Source organism: Pituophis catenifer, unplaced genomic scaffold (genome assembly GCF_029215685.1).
Source record: "Pituophis catenifer annectens isolate HBS135680 unplaced genomic scaffold, rPitCat1.0.hap2 SCAF_1, whole genome shotgun sequence".
Taxonomy (NCBI): domain Eukaryota; kingdom Metazoa; phylum Chordata; class Lepidosauria; order Squamata; family Colubridae; genus Pituophis; species Pituophis catenifer.
The window spans coordinates 330,409,283-330,428,646 of record NW_027256881.1 but is presented as its reverse complement, the minus strand read 5'-3'; the positions used below and the strand labels follow the sequence as shown (position 1 = coordinate 330,428,646).

Genomic DNA, 19,364 nt, shown 5'->3' with positions numbered 1-19,364 from the left:
CAAAATTAGAACAGATCCAGTGTAAATTGCAGCATGATATTGGATTGTTTTTGATAAATCCATCTGGATGACTTTCTAATTATTTATCCCTTCCTGCTAGGTCAGCTTCGTAGCCACACTGTTTTGGAGACAGGCTCACTGAATATAAACAATTTGGTTTACTGGGCCACATAGTTCTTGACTGATTTTTCTTCTTTGTCATCACTGTGGGTCAATTCAGCTTGCTGTGAATGTTTTGTTACCTTCACAAGGGCATCTCATACGATTGTTAGTGACTGCAGCTCACATATGTACCGTATTTTTCGCACTATAAGACTCACTGGACCATAAGACACACATTAGCTTTAGAGGAGGAAAACAAGAAAAAAAATCTGCCTCTGCCTCCCAGCATCCATCTGGTATTCATCTGGCTAGCATTCTTGCAGCAAACAGTAAATAGCCTGGTCAGCTTCAGCACATTATCACAGCCCCAGCACATGGCTCGTCTAGACTCCGCTCCGTTGCGCCCACTATTGGTCAATTGAGCTGAGCTGCTGCCGCCGCTGGGGAACACTGAAGCTTTGCTGCCGAGCAGCTGATTGGCTGTTGAATTGGCCTCCCGGAATACCGCTGATCAGCTGTTCTAGGCGGCGGGGATTGCCGCCGCCTATTGCTGCCATCTATCGTTGCCGCTGTTTGTCGCTGCTGATCGCTGCCGCCTATCACCACCGCTGCCATTTGTGGTGGTGGCGAATGGTAGTAATGATCCCCGCCACCTAGAACAGCTGATTGGTGATATTCTGGGAGGCTGATCCAACTGCTGATCAGCTGCTCGGCAGTGAAGGCTCCAGTGTTCCCTGGCGGCGGCAAATGGTGGCAGTGGTGATAGGCGGCGGTGGCACCAACCCCCCCTCCACCCACTACAATATTCACTCTATTAGATGCACAAACATTTCCACCCACTTTTTTTGGGGGGGGAAGTGTGTTTTATAGTGTGAAAAATATGGTATATGGGGCATCTTACAACCACATCCCCCCATTTATTTTCCCTCCCATTCAGAAGTTCAAAATGATGGAGGGAGGGAGGGAGGGAGGGAGGAAGGAAGGAAGGAAAGAAGGAAGTAGACAATATGAGAGCAACCTCCACGGATAGAAAAGCCACAAGCATTTTTAGCATTTTAGGTTTTAGTAAATGTGTTACCGTATTTTCCGGCGTATAAGACGACCGGGCGTATAAGACGACCCCCTACTTTTCCTGTTAAAATATAGGGTTTGGGCTATACTCGCCGTATAAGACTACCCCTCTTCCAACGCACACCAAATAAAAATTAAAAAAACATCAACTGGCTCACCCACAATGTAAAACCAGCTGTGCTAGACCCAAAATGGCCCCTGAAACAAGCAGGAACCTCACACAGCCACAAAAAGCCCCAAAAAACAACTTTCACGCTTTACACACACAACACAACACAACACAACACAACTGGCTCATCCACAATGTAAAAGTAGCTGTGCTAGACCCAAAATGGCCCCTGCAACAAGCAGGAACTTCACACAGCCACAAAAAGCCCAAAAACCCAACTTTCACACTTTACACACACAAAATTCCACATACAGCTTTGTGAGATTTTGTGTGTTTGTGTAGTTAGAGTGAAACACTACAGAAACACACTAAATCTCAGAAAGCTGCACAAATATTATTTTATTTTATTTTTATTTTTATATGAAAGCTAAATTTAAAACTTCCTAAACTTTAAATGGCTAGGTCTAAAAAAGAACTAAAAAAAACCCCAATTAACTATTTTTTTTTTAAAGATCCCAAAGGGGAAAAAAACTTACGGTACCCAATAGAACAGGGGTCTCCAACCTTGGCAACTTTAAGACTTGTAGACTTCAACTCCCAAAATTCCTCAGCCAGCTTTGTTTTGCTGGCTGAGGAATTCTGGGAGTTGAAGTCCACAACTCCCTGCCTGCTTGGTTGCAGGCAGGGAGTTGCTTGCTGATGGAATGGATTCAGGCAAGCGAAGCAAGGCAAGCAACTAAGGCAGTGGTTCTCAACCTTCCTAATGCTGCGACCCTTTAATACAGTTCCTCATGTTGTGGTGACCCCCAACGATAAAGTTATTCCTAAAACCATCAAAAATATGTGTTTTCCGATGGTCTTAGGCCAGGGGTCCCCAACCGTTTGGACCTCAGGGACCACCAACTTCATAATTTTAAATTTCGCAGACCACTAATACGAATCCAGTGCCCCGCTTGCTGAAGCACCTGGACTCCCAGTACGGGATGGGGTCCTTCAGGCACTCTCCATCCTCTCTGTCTCTCTCTCTCTCTGTCTCCCACTCTTTCTCTCTCATTCTCTCTTTCTCTCTCTCTCATTTTCGCTTTCTCTCTCTCTCCCTCTCTTTCTTTCTCTCCCACTCTTTCTCATTCTCTCTTTCTCTCTCCCCCCTCTCTCATTCTTTCTCTCTCCCCCTCTTTCTCATTCTTTCTTTCCCCCACTCTTTCCCTTTCTCTCCCCTCTTTCTCATTCTTTCTCTCTCTCCCACTCTTTCTCTCTCATTCTCTTTCTCCCCCCTTTCTCTCTTTCTCCCACTCTCTTTCTCTCTTTCTCCCCCCCACTCTCTCTCATTCTCTCTTTCTCTCTGTCCCCCTTTCTCTCCCCCCCACTTTCTTTCTCCCTCCCCCTCTTTCTCTTTCTCTCTCTCCCACTCTTTCTCTCTCATTCTCTTTCTCTCTCCCCCTTTCTCTCTCTCCCCACTCTCTCCCTCTCATTCTGATTCTCTCATTCTGATTCTCTTTCATTTTCTCTCCCTCTCTCTCATTCTCTCTCTGATTCTTTGGTTCTCTTTGATTCTGTCTCTTTCTCTGTCTCTCATTCTCTCTCTCTCACTCTCTCTCTCTGATTCTCTCTGTCTCTTTCTCTCATTCTCTTTCATTCTGTCTTTCTCTCTCTTTCATTCTTTGTCTCTTTCTGTCTCATTCTGATTCTCTCTCTCTCATTCTCTTTCATTCTTTGTCTCTTTCTCTCTCTGTCTCATTCTGATTCTCTCTCTCATTCTCTCTTTCATTCTTTGTCTCTTTCTCTCTCTGTCTCATTCTGATTCTCTCTCTTTCTCTCTCTTTCTCTCTCTCTCTCATCTCATGGGCCAGCCAGTGTCTTGGGGCTGAGAGGAAGTCAAGCATCTCCCTGAGAGACTGAGGGCCGGAAGAAGTGTGGGAGCGAAGCACTACTTGAACTTGTGCGGCATGAGCATTCGCCTTGGTATATTTGCGCCAGCCGATGGCCAAGGCAGCCCTCATCTGTCTGCTGAAAGTGCAGCATCAGGATTCTGCCTTGCTATATTTGCGGCGCAAGGCAGCCTTTGTTTCCTGCTGCTTGGGACTCAGAGCGGTAAATAGCGTCTGATCCGGAGAGCAGCTGGATTTTGCTCTCTAATCTGGATGCCAGATCGGCCCCCTGCAAACTCTCGTCTCTCAAGGAGCGCTCCCTGAAGCGGGGCTGGAAACTTTGGTTGGACTGCTTGAGAGAGGAGAGCTTGCAGGGGGGCGATCTGGTGTCTGCAACGGAGAGCGGCATCCGGCTTTTTCTCTCCGCTGTAAGAGCGCTGTAAGAGCGGCAGCCCTCATCTCCTAATGCTTGGGACTGCAAAATCCAGCTGCTCCCCGGACCAGTCACCATTTACCGCTCCGAGTCCCAAACATTAGGAGATCAGGGCTGCCGCTCTTACAGCGCTCTTATAGCGGAGAGAAAAAGCTGGATGCCGCTCTCCGTTGCAGACACCAGATCGCCCCCCTGCAAGCTCTCCTCTCTCAAGCAGTCCAACCAAAGTTTCCAGCCCCGCTTCAGGGAGCGCTCCTTGAGAGACGAGAGTTTGCAGGGGGCCGATTTGGCATCCGGATTAGAGAGCAAAATCCAGCAGCTCTCCAGATCAGACGCCATTTACCACTCTGAGTCCCAGGCAGCAGGAAACAAAGGCTGCCTTGCGCCACTCCTGACACAAATATACCAAGGCGGAATGCTGTTGCCGTACAAATGAAAGTAGTGCTTCACTCCCACAGCTTCCAGCCATCGCAAACGCCGCTTCTTCCCGCTTCTGCCGCCCCCTCCCCCACCGCCACAACAGCACCATTCATTCCGGATGGCGAGGGCTGCGCTCGTTTTTCTGTATTGCACCACCATCAAAACCCCTGTGAAAGGGTTGTTTGACCCCCAACCACTGAGCTAAGGTAAGCAAGCCAGGAAAATGCGCTGCGCACTCCCACCCTTTGCCTGCGAGCCCGGACGCTGATCCGGATGGCTGCAGAAGGAACTGGGCACCGGCTGTCATGTCTTTTCTGCTGTGCGGGGTTCGGCACCTGGGCTCCCGGGGTTTAAGCCTCTGGGCCAGCCCGTGCTGCTCCAGGATGTTAGCTTCGGGCTCCTTGGAATCGCTGCCGGGTGGTTCTTCCCGTTGGGGCGATGGTGGGTGGCTGCGAGCCTGGAAGAGGTGGTGAAATACAGAGCAATACCTCGTGGGGAAGGAGTCCGCCGTGGCTCCCGCAATCCAAGCGACGCTGATCGCTGCCGAACCCCGCACAGCAGAAAAGACATGACAGCCGGTGCCCAGTTCCTTCTGCAGCCATCCGGATCAGCGTCCGGGCTCGCAGGCAAAGGGTGGGAGTGCGCAGCGCATTTTCCTGGCTTGGCGCCGATCCGGACGACTGCAGAACGAACTGGGCACCGGCTGTCATGTCTTTTCTGCTGTGCGGGGTTCGGCATCTGGGCTCCCGGGGTTTAAGCCTCTGGGCCAGCCCGTGCTGCTCCAGGATGTTCGCTTCGGGCTCCTTGGAATCGCTGCCGGGCGGTTCTTCCCGTTGGGGCGATGGTGGGTGGCAGCGATCGGCGTCGATCGCTGCGCACTCCCACCCTTCGCCTGCGAGCCCAGGTGCCGATCCGCTTGGACTGCGGGAGCCACGGCGGTGCTGGCCAGGCTGGGTCTGGTGCGGTGGGCGGAGATGAAGGAGCAGCCTCGGCGGCAGCAGCAGCAGCAATTACAACGGGAAAAGCCATGGGGAAAGGAGGACGAGGAAGATCTGGCAAGGCGGTGCGAGCACTTCATGGCTCCTCCGGTGAGCGGATTGCGAGAGCTGTGCGACTGGGGCGGAGACATGCGAAGTCGCATGGAGCTTCTCATAATGGAGACTCAGAGCCAGGTGTGCAAGGCGCTGGCCCAGGTCGACCGCGCCGCCGCTTTCACCGTGGACTGCTGGGAAAGGAAGGAAGGTGACCCGAATTCCGGGGTTGAGTGGGGACGCGTTCCTTTCTCGTGGGCCGCGCACTGCCTGGCACCTCTTGTAGGTTGGAACTAATTCGGAGTACAGCTTCCCCTCAATGTTGCCGGCGCTCCCAAAGTGTCATCGGTCAGCGCCAGCAACTCAGATTCGGGTACCCGGCGTATAAGACGACCCCCGACTTTTGAGATGATTTTCCTGGGTTAAAAAGTCGTCTTATACGCCGGAAAATACGGTATGTTTCATAATAATGCCTGGACATCTCATACTTTCAGATTTGCCCCCCCAGAGTAAAAAAAATGTTGCCTAATCCTACGCATGTTTTTATGAGATTTACAGCCTGCATTTTATTCAAGAGCTCAAAGCAGAATGCATCATTTTTCTTTCTTCTTCTTTTCCCTGCAATAACAGTTCTGTGGTTTTGGTTGAGCTGCAAGTGACTAGCTTAGAGCCAACCAATGATATTTCCTGGCTGACGGTAGACCTAAACCCCAGTCTGCCTGCTCCTAGTCCAGCACTTTAACCATTGCACATTATGTTAGGTCGTGGTGAAGAAGGCCAGTCCCCCTCAATTTGGGTACTAATGAATTGCTTTTAGTAATGTCACTGTTTTTCCAGGTTTTGATTCTTTACATCTTTTTTTCATTTTTACCCTGAAGGTTATGTTGCACAGCATGAAGCTGGCATTTGCCAGAAACAGAAACAAGACTAAAGCAATTATCTTAATCTGGTTAGGTATTTTAATTCAATAAAACTTCTGTCTCTGACTAGAAATTGTGTGGCTCACTGATAAAGATCTTTTAGTATCAGTCCTTCTGTCATGCACTGTGTCTTTCCAACCATATTTTTCTCCCCACCTTCAATAAATGGGCGGCTGTTTCTGGCTATCAGTTTTCCTGAAAAACAACAACACTGTATTTCATGCACTTCCACCTAAAACTTCTAGACCAGAGGTGTCAAACTCAAGGCCCATGGGTCGCATTTGGCCTGTGACTCATATTTATGATGGTTGCAGTGTCACCACATTTTGTGATCTTCTGACAATCAAATGGGGAAGCCAGAATCATTTAACAACCCTGTTATTAACTTAACCATTGCAGTGATTTATTTAACCACTGTGACAAGAAAAGTCATAAAATGGGGCAAAATTTACTTATGTTTCACTCAGCCACAGAAATTTTGGGCTCAATTGCGATTGTTAGTCGAGAACTACCTGTGTGTATGCCACTCGGTGGGATTCTACCGGTTCAGACTGGTTCGGGCGAATCAATAGCTCCGACAATCAGCTGGGAGCGAACCGGCCCGCCCACCTCTGTGCTTTACTTAACCTTTAGTTCCTTTGTTTGAAGCCCAGCTGATCGTCGTGGCAGACTGGATTGCCGCCCCTGATCTGTTTTACTCACTGGGGCTGCAATAGAAGGTAAATTTTAGAGCTGAATTCAAACGTACCATGGACACAAAACGCACGCTCAGCGAACTGGTTATTACACTGGTTGAATCCCACCACGGATGCCACCTAACTCTCAGTGACTCTGGTTGGCTCAAACAAACAAATTACAGTACAAGCAATAAAAGATAAAGGTAAAAGATGATGTGAAGAAGTAAGGGATCTTATTCTCCTTATTCTGCTCAATATTCTTTCCCCCATTTGGCCTTCTAATCCAGGAGAGGGAAGAAAAATCCGTAATGGGACAAGATGGAGAAAAAAAATTTGGATGTTGATTTTTCTCCCTACTCCCTCTTTTCCAAATTTGGCAGCTCGAGATTCATTTGGGAAAACTCCTGAAGATGGATGAGACTCCTGCCAGGCCCGCAAGCCCCATTGGACTGACCTATGTCGTGGCCGCCTCACAGATCGTGGGCCTTGCTGTCATCACGGTGATGGCAGCCTGGATCGGACAGTATCGAGGTGGCGTTGCCTGGGACAGCTCTCAACTACTGTTTAATGTCCACCCCCTGTGCATGGTCATTGGCATGGTGTTTCTTCAAGGAGATGGTAAGAGATTTGAAAGAAATGACAGCTCTGCTTTGATAGGAAGCTATCACATGCAAGGCATGTGGATGAAGTTTGTCATCCAAGGGAAGAGACACAATTGGGTGTGGCTGGAGTCCTAATTTGAAATGGGGTAAACTGGCTGTGACCTTTTGCTTTCTCCCACAAATGAGAAGGCCTCCTTCCAGCTGGGTCTCCCCTCCTTCCAGTTGGGGACCCCAGTTATGATTTGGCTTAGCAGCTAGCTATAACTTTTGACAGCTTAATATATACTGTATTTCAAAGTTTTTCCTAATTGTTTCCACGTGTGTGTGTGTGTGTGTGTGTATACTTTTTAGAGAATCAGTTACTATAGTAAAGGTAAAGGTTCCCCTCGCACATATGTGCTAGTCATTCTTGACTCTAGGACTATAGTAACTACTATAGTTTTATATATATAGTGTATGTATGTCTATCAGTGGTGAAATCTAAAATTTGTTACTACCGGTTCTGTGGGCGTAGCTTGGTGGTGGGGTAATGTGATTGGGTGGGCGTGGCCAATTTTTTTTAACTTTTAAAACCATTTTTTCTACAACCTCTTCAGCGAAGAGGTTGTAAAAAAATGCTTTCAAAAGGCTCTGACGATCTCAGCTGAGTTGCCTGATCGCCAGAGGCTTCTTTTCTTTTAAATGCCTCTGACGATCCAAGCTGAGTTGCCTGATTGGCAGAGACTTTTTAAAAAAGCCTCTGCCAATCAGGCAACTCATCTACCGGTTCTCTGAACCACCCGCCTCCATTGCTACCGGATCGGGCGATCTGGTCCGAACCGGAGCATTTCACCCCGATATATATATATATATATATATATATATATATATATATATATATATATATATATATATATATATATATATATATACATATACACATACACACACAATACATACATATATAGTTATAGTTACAGTTACAGTTATAGTTATATATATAATATATATATATAAAAAATTTATATTTTGCTGATAAAGAAATAAAGGGAGACTACTGTAGATCTATTTCAAGCTATTTAGCTCTCATCAGCTAGCCATACCCTTATTTGGATTCGAACTTGGGCAGCTTGAAATAGATTTATACTAGTCTCCCTTTATTTCTTTATCAGCGAAATATAAATTTGGTATAAAATGGTTTGTCGTGAATGCGACTGCTTGAGGGCTCCTGAATTGGAGCAGAAAGGCGAAAGGGAAGCAGTATGCTCTCTCCCACATGTTGGGGTAGACCAGGCGCCTCGATAGAAAAAAACGGCTCTAGTTACTATAGAGCATATCCTAAAAGGAGCTGAACCCAGATCCAGAGTTAGATGGGGGAAAGAGTTCCTTATAAATCATTTGCCATTTTGCCCAGAAAATTATGTTTGCCCATATTTGGACAGACAAGAGTGCATCAGGTGCACTGTCCCTTTTATAACATTGCTAAGAATCATTTCACTTGCCTACTTGACATACAGCTTCTAATGATTCAGGAGCAAGCAAGGGACAAAGACACTGGGAAACAGCCAGGAACATTCTGGTCATTGTTGATGCTTATGGGATAAGCAGACTATTTTCTGCTCTTCATGCAATCCAGTGTGGATTTTTTAATCTGTGGAAAGGGAGCAAGGAAGGCAGGAAGGCAAGAGAGTTAGCAGTTGGAGCACAGAGACCCTCAATCTGCACGCGCAGTAAAATTATGCACCTGTGTTCAGTCTATGGAGTCCCCGGTATGCCTCCTCTGGCGATCTCCTGCTGCGTTTACACCCCTCCTTGCTGTTGCCATTGACAACCATGATCCATCTTTTCTCAAATCAGTCAGGTAACCTGTAGAATGGGAACTGCGTAGCTACTGCTGTCTTAAGTTCCCTCTTGGCTGCATATATTTATTTCAAATATTCAAATCTCACGCTTCTAATTTGAGCACATGAAACTGATATGCATAAACACATAAAACAAATAATTAAAAAAACCCCGAAGCAGCTCAAATTATGGCCGTCTGAAAGTCCTTGGATCAGTTGAAATGCTTTTGTTTAATAGCCCAAAGACTGCAATCAATTCGGGCAAGAGAATAAGGAAGCAAGGGGAACTGACCAGCCACCCACCTCATTCCTATTTCCTCTTCTTATCCTCCAGCCCTTCTGGTTTACCGTGTCTTCAGGAACGAGAGCAAGCATTCCACGAAGATCCTGCATGGGCTGATCCATTTCTTTGCACTCATCATTGCGTTGGTTGGTAAGGCACAATGAACCTGCCTGGGAGCCTTCTGTCACACACTTGTTTCCAAAGGTCATCACTGATGTTCCTTATGGCTCTTAGGCTCCCGAGAGGAGACGAGGCTTGCCAGATTACTCGAGAACTTCTGTTTCAGTGTTATTCTATAGTTAGCCATAGATCAGTGGTGGGTTTAAAATTTTTTTTTGCTACCGGTTCTGTGGGCGTGGCTTGGTGGGCATAGCTTGGTGGGTGTGGCAGGGGAAGGGTACTGTAAAATCTCCATTCCCACCCCACTCCAGGGGAAGGGTACTGTAAAATTTCCATTCCCACCCCACTCCAGGGGAAGGGTACTGTAAAATCTCCATTCCCTCCCCAATCCAGGGGAAAGTTACTGCAAAATCCCCATTTTCTCTCTATCAGCTGGGACTTGGGAGACAGAGAATAGACGGGGGTGGGGCCAGTCAGTATTTTTACTACCAGTTCTCCGAACTACTCAAAATTTCCGCTACCGATTCTCCAGAACTGGTCAGAACCTGCTGGAACCCACCTCTGCCATAGATGCAACATTTTCTGCCGCTCGTGAAGGTGAAACCATTGGGCAGCATTTCTTTACCTATTTAAAAGTGTATTTCTACTGGAGTGGTTGGGGTGGTATACATCAAAGTGAGACTATGCCTGCCTGCCATTTTCCTCTCATAACAGTGCAACTGGCGGCTTCTTTGCAGCTTGCGCCGATACTTCTCTGTGCAGTGTGTCCTCCATTCTTATATTGTAGAAAGAGGGAAAAGAAACAGGTCTCTTTTGCCACTTTTGCCTGGGAATAAAAAAAAAAAGCCAGTGGGAATCTATTTAATATTATTACCAAGGCAAATGGAGGGATATATACAGTATATATATGCATATTTGCTAGGAGTTGAATTTGACTTGAGGGAAACTTTGCTAAGAGGGGGATGGATAACATGTCGCTACATGGGGTCCCTGCTAAAAATTCCTTCAAGTTGATCATTACTGAGTCCAACCTTCTGCTCAGTGCAGAAATCCAAATAACAGCCTTTAGGATAGATGATTGTCTAGCCAATTGTACCAGTGGTGGAATTCAATTTTGTTCACTACCAGTACTGTGGGCGTAGCTTGGTGGGCGTGGCTTGGTGGGCGTGACTTTGTGGGCATGGCAGGGAAGGATACTGCAAAATCTCCATTCCCACCCCACTCTGGGGCTGGCCAGAGGTGGTATTTGCCTGTTCTCCGAACTACTCAAAATTTCTGCTACCGGTTCTCCAGAATCTGGCAGAACCTTCTGAATTTCACCCCTGAGTTGTACGTATCCAATGAAGAAGCACCTATATCTTTTAGGCAACAATCGAATTGCTCTTTCTATTAGAATTTTTCTCTTCACACATGGTTGGAAGTTGTCCTTCTGTATAACTCAAATCCATTCTTTAGCCTGTATTTAAAGATTGCAATGAAAATCCCTCTCCTATCCCTGGCCCCGAGTTACTGTTGGGGGAAGAAGATGTCCTACAATATCTCCCAAAGACAAAATGGATTTTGGAAGATGTTTTCTGGCTTGGAAAGATTTGGAATGCCAAGGGCCATTTTCATCACCCCAGATAATGGTGGACCTGCTATTCTTCTATTTCCCAACTATTCCTTGTCTCAACATTATGGAGAAGATGGTGGTAGGTTAGAAGAGAATGGGGGTTTTCTAAGGAATTTGCCTGCCGTCTTTCCCTTTAGGTCTGATTGCTGTTTTCCAGCACCACAAGAATCAAGGTTTTCCAGATATGTACAGCCTGCACAGCTGGTGTGGCATCATTGCATTTGGCTTCTACTTAGCACAGGTGAGGTGGGTTTATTGCACCTAGTGGGCTTGTGGAGCGAGCATGCTTGGAGTTACCTAAATGCCTTTTAGAACATACTTTTGCCCTAGAGAATATCTGCTTAATGAAAAGCTTGAAGGCAGGGAAGTAGACTAGCTGGTCTGAGGATGCTCTCCTCTTTTAGATTTTTATTTGAAATCTGGGCCAAGGAAGGAAGTTGCATTGAGGTGGTGAAACATCAAATAGGGACAGGGGTGGGTTCTACTTACCTTTACTACTGGCTCGCATTGTGCCCGCATGCACAGATTGCCTATGATGACGCCCGGGTCAGTGGGCAGAGCCTCCCGTCGGTTTTACTACCGGTTCTTGCGAACCGGTCCAAACCGGGGGCAACCCACCACTGAATAGGGGGCATTTAAAATGAACTTCTCTTGGTGTACCTTCAGGTATAAATATTTAAGTCAATATTTTGTTATTTTGCCTGAAGGGACTTCTTCCACGGTATCAAATGGCTTTTGTAAGCCTAGATCCTCAGGAAAGAATGGTAAAAGCAATTTTCATACCTTGGACTATAATGAGTTATATTTTTTTCTTAATGCAATCTGTGCAAGTTTTTACGTGTAGAATGAGGATGTTTTGTCTCAATGCCCATTTTCTATGTCTTTGCATTTAAGGATCATTTTTATTTTATTGCCCATTCATCAAATTTAGAAAGATCCTTATCAGGTTTTTATTCTTTATTCACCACAAAAAGTGTGCATCACCTGAGCCATACTTGAGAATATTCTAGTTTATACCAACCTCAACTGCATTATATTTTTTTTCTTCAGAAAAGATTTGTGATCACCAGGAACAGCTTTGCCTGAGTGGCTGGCAGTAGCTTGACCACTTATCACAAATGAGCTCCTATAGGAGTCTCACGTGGAAGTGGTGTTTTTTAATCTAAATCAGGGGTGTCAAACTGGATTTCTTCAAGGGGCGGATCAGCATTGTAGTTCTCCACGGGCTGGCCGGGGGGGGTGGGGGGAGGGAGACAGGAAAGACACCTCCTGCAGCACCCTGCCGGCCAAAATGGGGCGCAGGGTGCTCACCCACGACCACACCATGCCCCGTTTTCAGCCTGGACGGTCTCCTGCAACACTTTGCTGGCCAAAATGGGGCATGGGGGGGGCTGTGTGTGGCCCCCTTGTACCCCATTTTGGCCAGCAAAGTGCTGCAAGAGGCCATCCAGGCCCAAAAATGGGCCCCCACCCCATTTTGGCTGCCAGAGGCACTGCGGGCCGGTCCTTATATATATATTAAATCCACAGATTTAATATATATTAAATCTGTGAGCCAGATTTAAGCACTTCACGGGCCGACTCCGGCCCGTGGGCCTTCAGTTTGACACCCCTGATCTAAATGAACTGATAGTGAGAAGTATAGTGACCAAGTGTGAACATGTTACTAAATTATTCAGGATGGTAAAAAGATAGTGAAGTAGGCTTGGAAACACCCTCTCCAAAATTCAAGAATAGGCCATTCAATGCCAAATGTTAAGAGTAAATGAATGTAAAAATTGTGTGTTAAAGCAAAAAATTTCTCATTCCATGTATGCAGTGCAGACTTGAGTTATAATGTCGTTTGTAATAGTGCAAAATACGGAACTTGCTCCATACATTCATCTCTGAGGACCTATTCTCCCTGACATCATTTAAATTTTTTGATTCAGCTTCTAAGAAGAACTTGGAGGAAAAAAAAAAGAGAATATATTGACCTAGTTCTAATAGCCCCGCATTCTTCGTTTTTCCGCACAGTGAAAGAAATTGCCAATCAGTAAATGGTTTGCAGAGAGATCATGTTAGGCGTTTCCTTTGGTTTGAGAAGGAAAACCTAAGTAAATCTTTTACTTTGGCTAAACAGCTCTGTAATCTTCTTCCTGCAAAATATTTTTTGGGCCTTTATCCTAGCAAGTTTTAACCCACTGCCTTGCTGGAAGAAAGATACCAGTGTTGTCACTTTACAGGGTCACTTTGTCCCTGCTATTCTGCACAGTTGCTGTCTGGATCATGTGCTGTTGTACCAGCAATTTTATGATGAAATTGTCCCTATATTTAATTCCACTTGGAAATAAATTCTCCAGTAGGTTAGACAAATTGTATATTTAATTTCTTCTTGCAGTCCATAATGACGATGCCACCTTTAAACTTGCCAAATTTTCTTTCGGATCTGGTACTGCTAGGAAACACAAACAGTGAAGCATGACATGGTTCAGATGGATTAGGAACAATATAATTTGGCAATTTTATCTAGGTTCTTATTCTGGGTTTTATTAGTATTATTTTATACTCTTCGTGATTGAACATATTTTTCTTTCACATCGTTTTCAAAGGACACTTTTCCCTCATTGACTTCGTCTTAAATAGTGTTAACAGTTGGGTGCTTATATTTTATAGCCATCTTTTTTTCCTAATTAAATTTGATTTTTGAGTTCTAAAAGCTTAATGACAAAGCTGTATATTATTCCATAACAATGATATTTTGAAGCTCTAATCAGTTAGAGCGGTGACCTCAATGATTTCTAAAGAAGCTTAGACTGATACAAACACAATACAGCATTGGATGGTTTCTACTAATTCCACTGAAGGATCAATAACAACACAGAAGAATGTAGGATAAGCTATTGCCTTACTTGTGACCTTCCCCAAAACGTGAGAAATGGCATGATGGGCTACAGGTAGTTCTTGACTTACAACCATTTGTTTAGTGACCGTTCAAAGCAGTGGTGAAATCTGAACCGGTTTGTTACCGGTTCGCTGGCTGTGCATGCGCCCTGCGCCCTGCGCACCAAACATACGCTGCATGCGCATGCACACCATGCACCAAACACACACCCTGGTGCACATGCACATGCATGCGCCAAAAGACAGCTTGGGAAAGTAAGTAGAAGCGAGGGGGGGATCAGCTGTGGCGCGCGATTTAGCTTTGCTAGAAAGCAGGATTTCCTGTTTTTTAGCAAAGCTAAACCGCGCTGCACAGCTGATCTCCCCCCCCCCCCCGCTGTTCTACTTTTTTTTTTTTAATTTGATTTATATGCCGCCCTTCTCCGGAGATTCAGGGCGGCTTACAATGTGCTCAGCAATAGCCTTCATCCTTTTGTATATTTATACAAAGTCAGCTTATTGCCCCCACAAACTGGGTCCTCATTTTACCTACCTTAGAAAGGATGGAAGGCTGAGTCAACCTTGAGCCTGGCGAGATTCGAACCTGCAGTAATTGCAGGCAGCTGGTCTTAATAACAGGGTGCTTTAGACCACTGTACTACCAGGCTCTACTTATTTTCCTAAGCCTCCTTTTGGCATGTGCTGTGCACATGTGCATGCGCAGTACATGCCAAAAGGAGGCTTGGGGAGGTAAGTAGAAGTGAAGGGGGGATCAGTTGTGGCGCGCGATTTAGCTTTGCTAGAAAGCAGGATTTCCTGCTTTTTAGCAAAGCTAAACTGTGCTACACAGCTGATCTCCACCCCCTGCTGTTCTACTTACCTTCCTAAGCCTCCTTTTGGCGTGTACTGCGCGCATGCGCAGTACATGCCAAAATGAGGCTTGGGAAGGTAAGTAGAAGCGAGAAGGGGGGATCAGCTGTGGCGTGGGGTTTAGCTTTGCTAGAAAGCAGGATTTCCTTCTCTCTAGCAAAGCTAAACCCTGCTGCACAGCTGATCATCGGAAATACCGGTTAGAAGGAACTGGGAGCTTTTTTAAACTACCAGTTCGTCCAAATTGGTAGCTTTTAAAACTGCTGGTTCAACTGAACTGGTAGCTAAGTACTGGTTTGCCCAACCCAGTAGCTTTTTTTTTACTACCGGTTCACCCAACCTGGTAGTTTTTATCACTATCAGTTCGCCCGAACTGGAGTGAACCGATAGCATTTCACCCCTGGTTCAAAGTCACAATAGCACTGAAAAAAGTGACTTATGATCATTTTGCACACTTACGATTGTGGCAGTATCACCTGATCAACATTTGGATGCTTGGCAACAATTCACGTTTATGACAGTTGCAGTGTCCTGAGTTCATGTGATCTACTTTTATGACTTCTTACGAGCAAAATCAATAGGGAAGCCAGATTCACTTAACAACCAGTTGTTACTATCTTAACATGTGCAGTGATTCACTTAACAACTGTGGCAAGGAAGGTCATTAAATGGAGCAAAATTCATTTAGTAACTGTCTCACTTAAAACAAGAGAAATATTGGGTCAATTGTGGTTATAAGTCAAGGACTACCTGTAAGATAGTTAAGATCTCATCCAATCCACAGTTACTTTTAAGTTTTTACAGAAAGAGATTTTTTTCAAATTGTGGGGTAATATGAACCTCTATATTGAAATTAACAGGGCTTGCAATCATTAGGATTTTATTTTGTGATTGGTGATACTTCTGGTACTTTAGTCAAGATCTAGAGAAAGTAAGCCTAAGTTCCGTGGAAGAGTTGAACTGCTATAGATGTGGTATTTGTAATTTTTGAATTCTGCTTTGTTTCCCTCTTCAGTGGCTGTTTGGATTTTACATCTTCCTCTTCCCTGGAGCATCATTCTCAATCCGCAGTAGATACAAACCACAGCATGTTTTTTTTGGAGCCTTCCTCCTTATCCTTTCCATTGCTACTGCTCTGTTGGGTATTCTGGAACAGCTACTCTTCAAAATAAAGCAAGTTATGCTTTTGTTAACGTATGCCTACACAGTGTTTATATTTAGACCAGGTTTTTTATTATTATTTTTATCTTTCCTTTATTATTTTTATAAATAACTCAAAAGGCAATGAACATACATAATATTCCTTCTCCCTATTTTGAACACAGTAACAACCCTGTGAAACGGAGAGAGTGGACTAGGAGAAAGTGACTGGCCTGAGGATACTCACTGGTTTTCATGCCTCAGGCAATAGAATTCACACTCTCCTTGTTCTTAGGCTGATGCTTTAACCACTAGGTCAAACTGTCTCAACCACTTGCCTTAACTACTAGACCAAACTAGACCAAATTGGTTTGATGATTGTTGGGTCTTTACTCAGCTTAGATTTTTCTGGGTTGAGAGCAGGCTGAGATACTAAGCTGAGAGCAAAAATATGAAATATAAATAGTTACTTATGGCTGATATGAACTGCCTTGTATAATTCAGATTTATGGAAAATAAATAATCCAGACATTTTGGAAAATAATGTTTCAGTTTGTCCAGCTCCTGATGCTCATTTATATTAGGGATAGAATAGTAGACTAGTAATGAAGTGCCCACAATTTCTGAAGGCAAGCTGTTCCACTGGTTAATTGTTCTCACTGTTAAGAAGTGTCACCTTAATTCCTGCTTCTCTCTTTGATCAGTTTCCAACTATTGTTTCTTGTCCTGCCCTCTGGTGCTTTGGAGAATAATTTGACCCCCTCTTCTTTGTGTCAGCCTCTCAAATATTGGAATTCTGCTATCATGTCACCCCTTCTTTTCTCTAGACTAGCCAAACCCAAATCCTGCAACCGTTCTTCATATGTTTTAGTCTCCAAGACTTTGATCATCTTAGTTGCTCTTCTCTGCACTTTTCCCAAAGTGCTTCCCTCAAATATTCTTCCCTATCTTAAATCGTTAATTGAGGTTTTGCATGTTGGAGCCAAAAACTCAGCAAGTTAAGAGATCTATAAACCATCTCATTATGTCATGTGATTGAGTAGCCGCTACCTGGGTGAGAATATTTGTAATCTCTTCTCTCAGCATTTTTTTGCAAATGTTTTATATGGTAATTGTCTTTCATCTAGATGTATATAGATGTAAACTATATACAGTATTTTTTCTAAATGGGTTATTTCTTTCTATACACTTGTTGAACTTCCAAACATCTTTCTCTGTGAGTAGCACTGAGGCCAAAGACTTGTTAAATATGTGCTATTGTTTTAGACTTTACTTGCTTAATTTTCATGGAAAGCCAGACTATCCTTTCTCATTATCTTAGATTCTTCAGGTCTGTTGAACTACAATTCAACAGACCTGTTATTGTTTTTTAATTATGGGGCCAAACACATATATATCTTTTTAACTGTATTTTAATGTTTGTATTTATGTTTTTACTTTGGCTGTGCACCGCCCTGAGTTCTCCGGGAGAAGGGCGGTATATAAATCTGATAATAAATAAATAAAATAAATAAATAAAATTCAGTTGGACTACTATTTCCAACCAGCCAAATGCTATGTTGCCTGGGAATTTATGCAGTTCAGTATATCTGGAGCACATCTGGTGGGAAATGCTATTGCCAGACTCTTTTCATGGTGGTTTTTTGGATTTATGGCACTACATTTGATCAAACACTTGCATCATTAGCCTGTTCCCTATTGAGGACTAGCTATATCTCCTTGGAGATTTTCAGAGATGATGATTGTTGAAATCAAAATGGTGATTTTTTTTTTTGTCCTAACATTTCCTTTACCTGGCTCCATTTCTTCCCTGATTCTTCTTCCTTCCATAGAGTTTCTGCCATTAGAGTCAGAATTGGTTGTGTTTGGAGCATCTTTATAAGCATTGTAAAATGAATGAATGGATGAAAGAATGGCTGGGGTGAGCTGTGAAGTAAACAACCCAAATATATAAAGTATTGCTTCAAATATTGTGAACCTTTTTGACTTTTCAATATTTCTGCATAAATATGTCCCAGAATGTAATCTGTTCTCCATACAAGTTGTACAACTAGATAAAGAGAACTCAATTGAAGAAATGAGTCAAAGACATACTGTAACACTTGTTCAGTGATTTATTGAGGAAAATGAGTTGAAGTGTGGAATATTAATATTGTCCCTCTGCTTTTGCAGGGATACCTACAACCTCTTTGTCTCTGAAGGAATCCTTGCCAACACCTTGGGCCTCCTAATAATAGCTTTTGGGGCAGTTGTGGGTTATATCTTAACCCGGGAAGAATGGCGGAGACCCCCACTGGCTGAGGAGATGGCATTATCCATGGATTTCAAAAACCTCACTGAAGAAGGAAGCCCAACAAGTACACACTGAGGCTTGCTGTGCCATCTGCATTGAGGAGCTGTGTTTCTGTGTGGTATCTGACCTGTTGTGTAGCATCATGCAATTGCCACTGTTACACATATATAAGCAGTCTTTTTGTTTCACAACTCCCGTCACACCATGTTTCATATTTTCATACTGTTTTCTTCAATGGCTACTATAAATGTAGCACAGTGAAAAGGATTTGTGGCCCCTGAGCTGTGTCAGTCATTTGTGCAAATGGAGATTATTTGTCATGTGCCTTGTTGAATAAAAGCATGACAAGGATTCAGGTTGTTATTATGCCATAGGATTAAATCAAGTGTGGGCAATTTTGGGAGGACAGAGATTGCACTTTTGGGGTATCAAAGCTACAATAAAAAAGGAGGTGAGACTGGGATTTTGGTGACTTCATTTTATGTACCTTTCTTTGTATGTATATTTAATTTGGGGGGATATGAAAAACCTATCAATCGTCTTACACATATTTTGTTTTGCTTCCTGCTGATAATCAGCAGAAATCAAACATCTTTATTACAGTCTTTGACCAGCATTTAATAGGACAAAATAGCACCTCTCTTTTGTTTGGCAATTTGCTTGCTAAATTTCAGTAGCAATTTTGAGGGCTTCTGAAAAGAAGAAATTCAAGAAATTGAAGTGCAAGAAATTCAGAAAATGCCAGGAGCCACTGACTCATGTATTAGTTGTTTTTAGACGATTGTTGGCAACCTCAAATGGATCGGATGTTAGGAAGATAGCAGCTTCTGAAGTTGTAACATTGACAGATCAATAGCAAATACAATTTCAAATGAAGATTGATCATTCAGTGTCATAAATATCCGTATAGTTTTTCCATCTGTTTCCATGAAGAAATCAAACTCAGTAGGGGATAGGATAGAAAACAGAAGTGTCCCTTTTGCAATTCAACATCCATTTTTCCTCTGCCAGCAGATATTTAATTGAAATGCCTGTTCTTTCTGTCATCATTGCCTTGAGAACTATCAGATTTGACTTTGCTGACTTATGCACTTACTGTTAAATAATCTCTGCAATGTGTGTGGATAAAAG

At 44.0% G+C, this 19,364-nt stretch overlaps 1 protein-coding gene across 1 annotated transcript; it reads left to right on the top strand.

The window, feature by feature from the left end:
* The first annotated feature begins 7,041 nt into the window (after nt 1–7,041).
* On the top strand, nt 7,042–18,400 carry CYB561 (cytochrome b561). The gene is made up of 5 exons (XM_070931714.1): nt 7,042–7,249; nt 9,388–9,486; nt 11,206–11,309; nt 15,816–15,973; nt 18,113–18,400. Exons 1-5 carry the CDS (start codon nt 7,042–7,044, stop codon nt 18,306–18,308), a joined length of 765 nt encoding a protein of 254 aa, XP_070787815.1. The 3' UTR covers nt 18,309–18,400.
* The last annotated feature ends 964 nt before the right edge of the window (nt 18,401–19,364 follow it).

What these genes read in the sequence shown, in the direction of transcription:
- CYB561 (XM_070931714.1), top strand. Translation starts at nt 7,042, where the DNA reads ATGGATGAGACTCCTGCCAGGCCCGCAAGCCCCATTGGACTGACCTAT. An exon ending in GGTGTTTCTTCAAGGAGATG is followed by an intron (nt 7,250 to 9,387) that starts GTAAGAGATTTG and finishes CTTATCCTCCAG; the next exon opens with CCCTTCTGGTTTACCGTGTC. An exon ending in TTGGCTTCTACTTAGCACAG is followed by an intron (nt 11,310 to 15,815) that starts GTGAGGTGGGTT and finishes TTCCCTCTTCAG; the next exon opens with TGGCTGTTTGGATTTTACAT.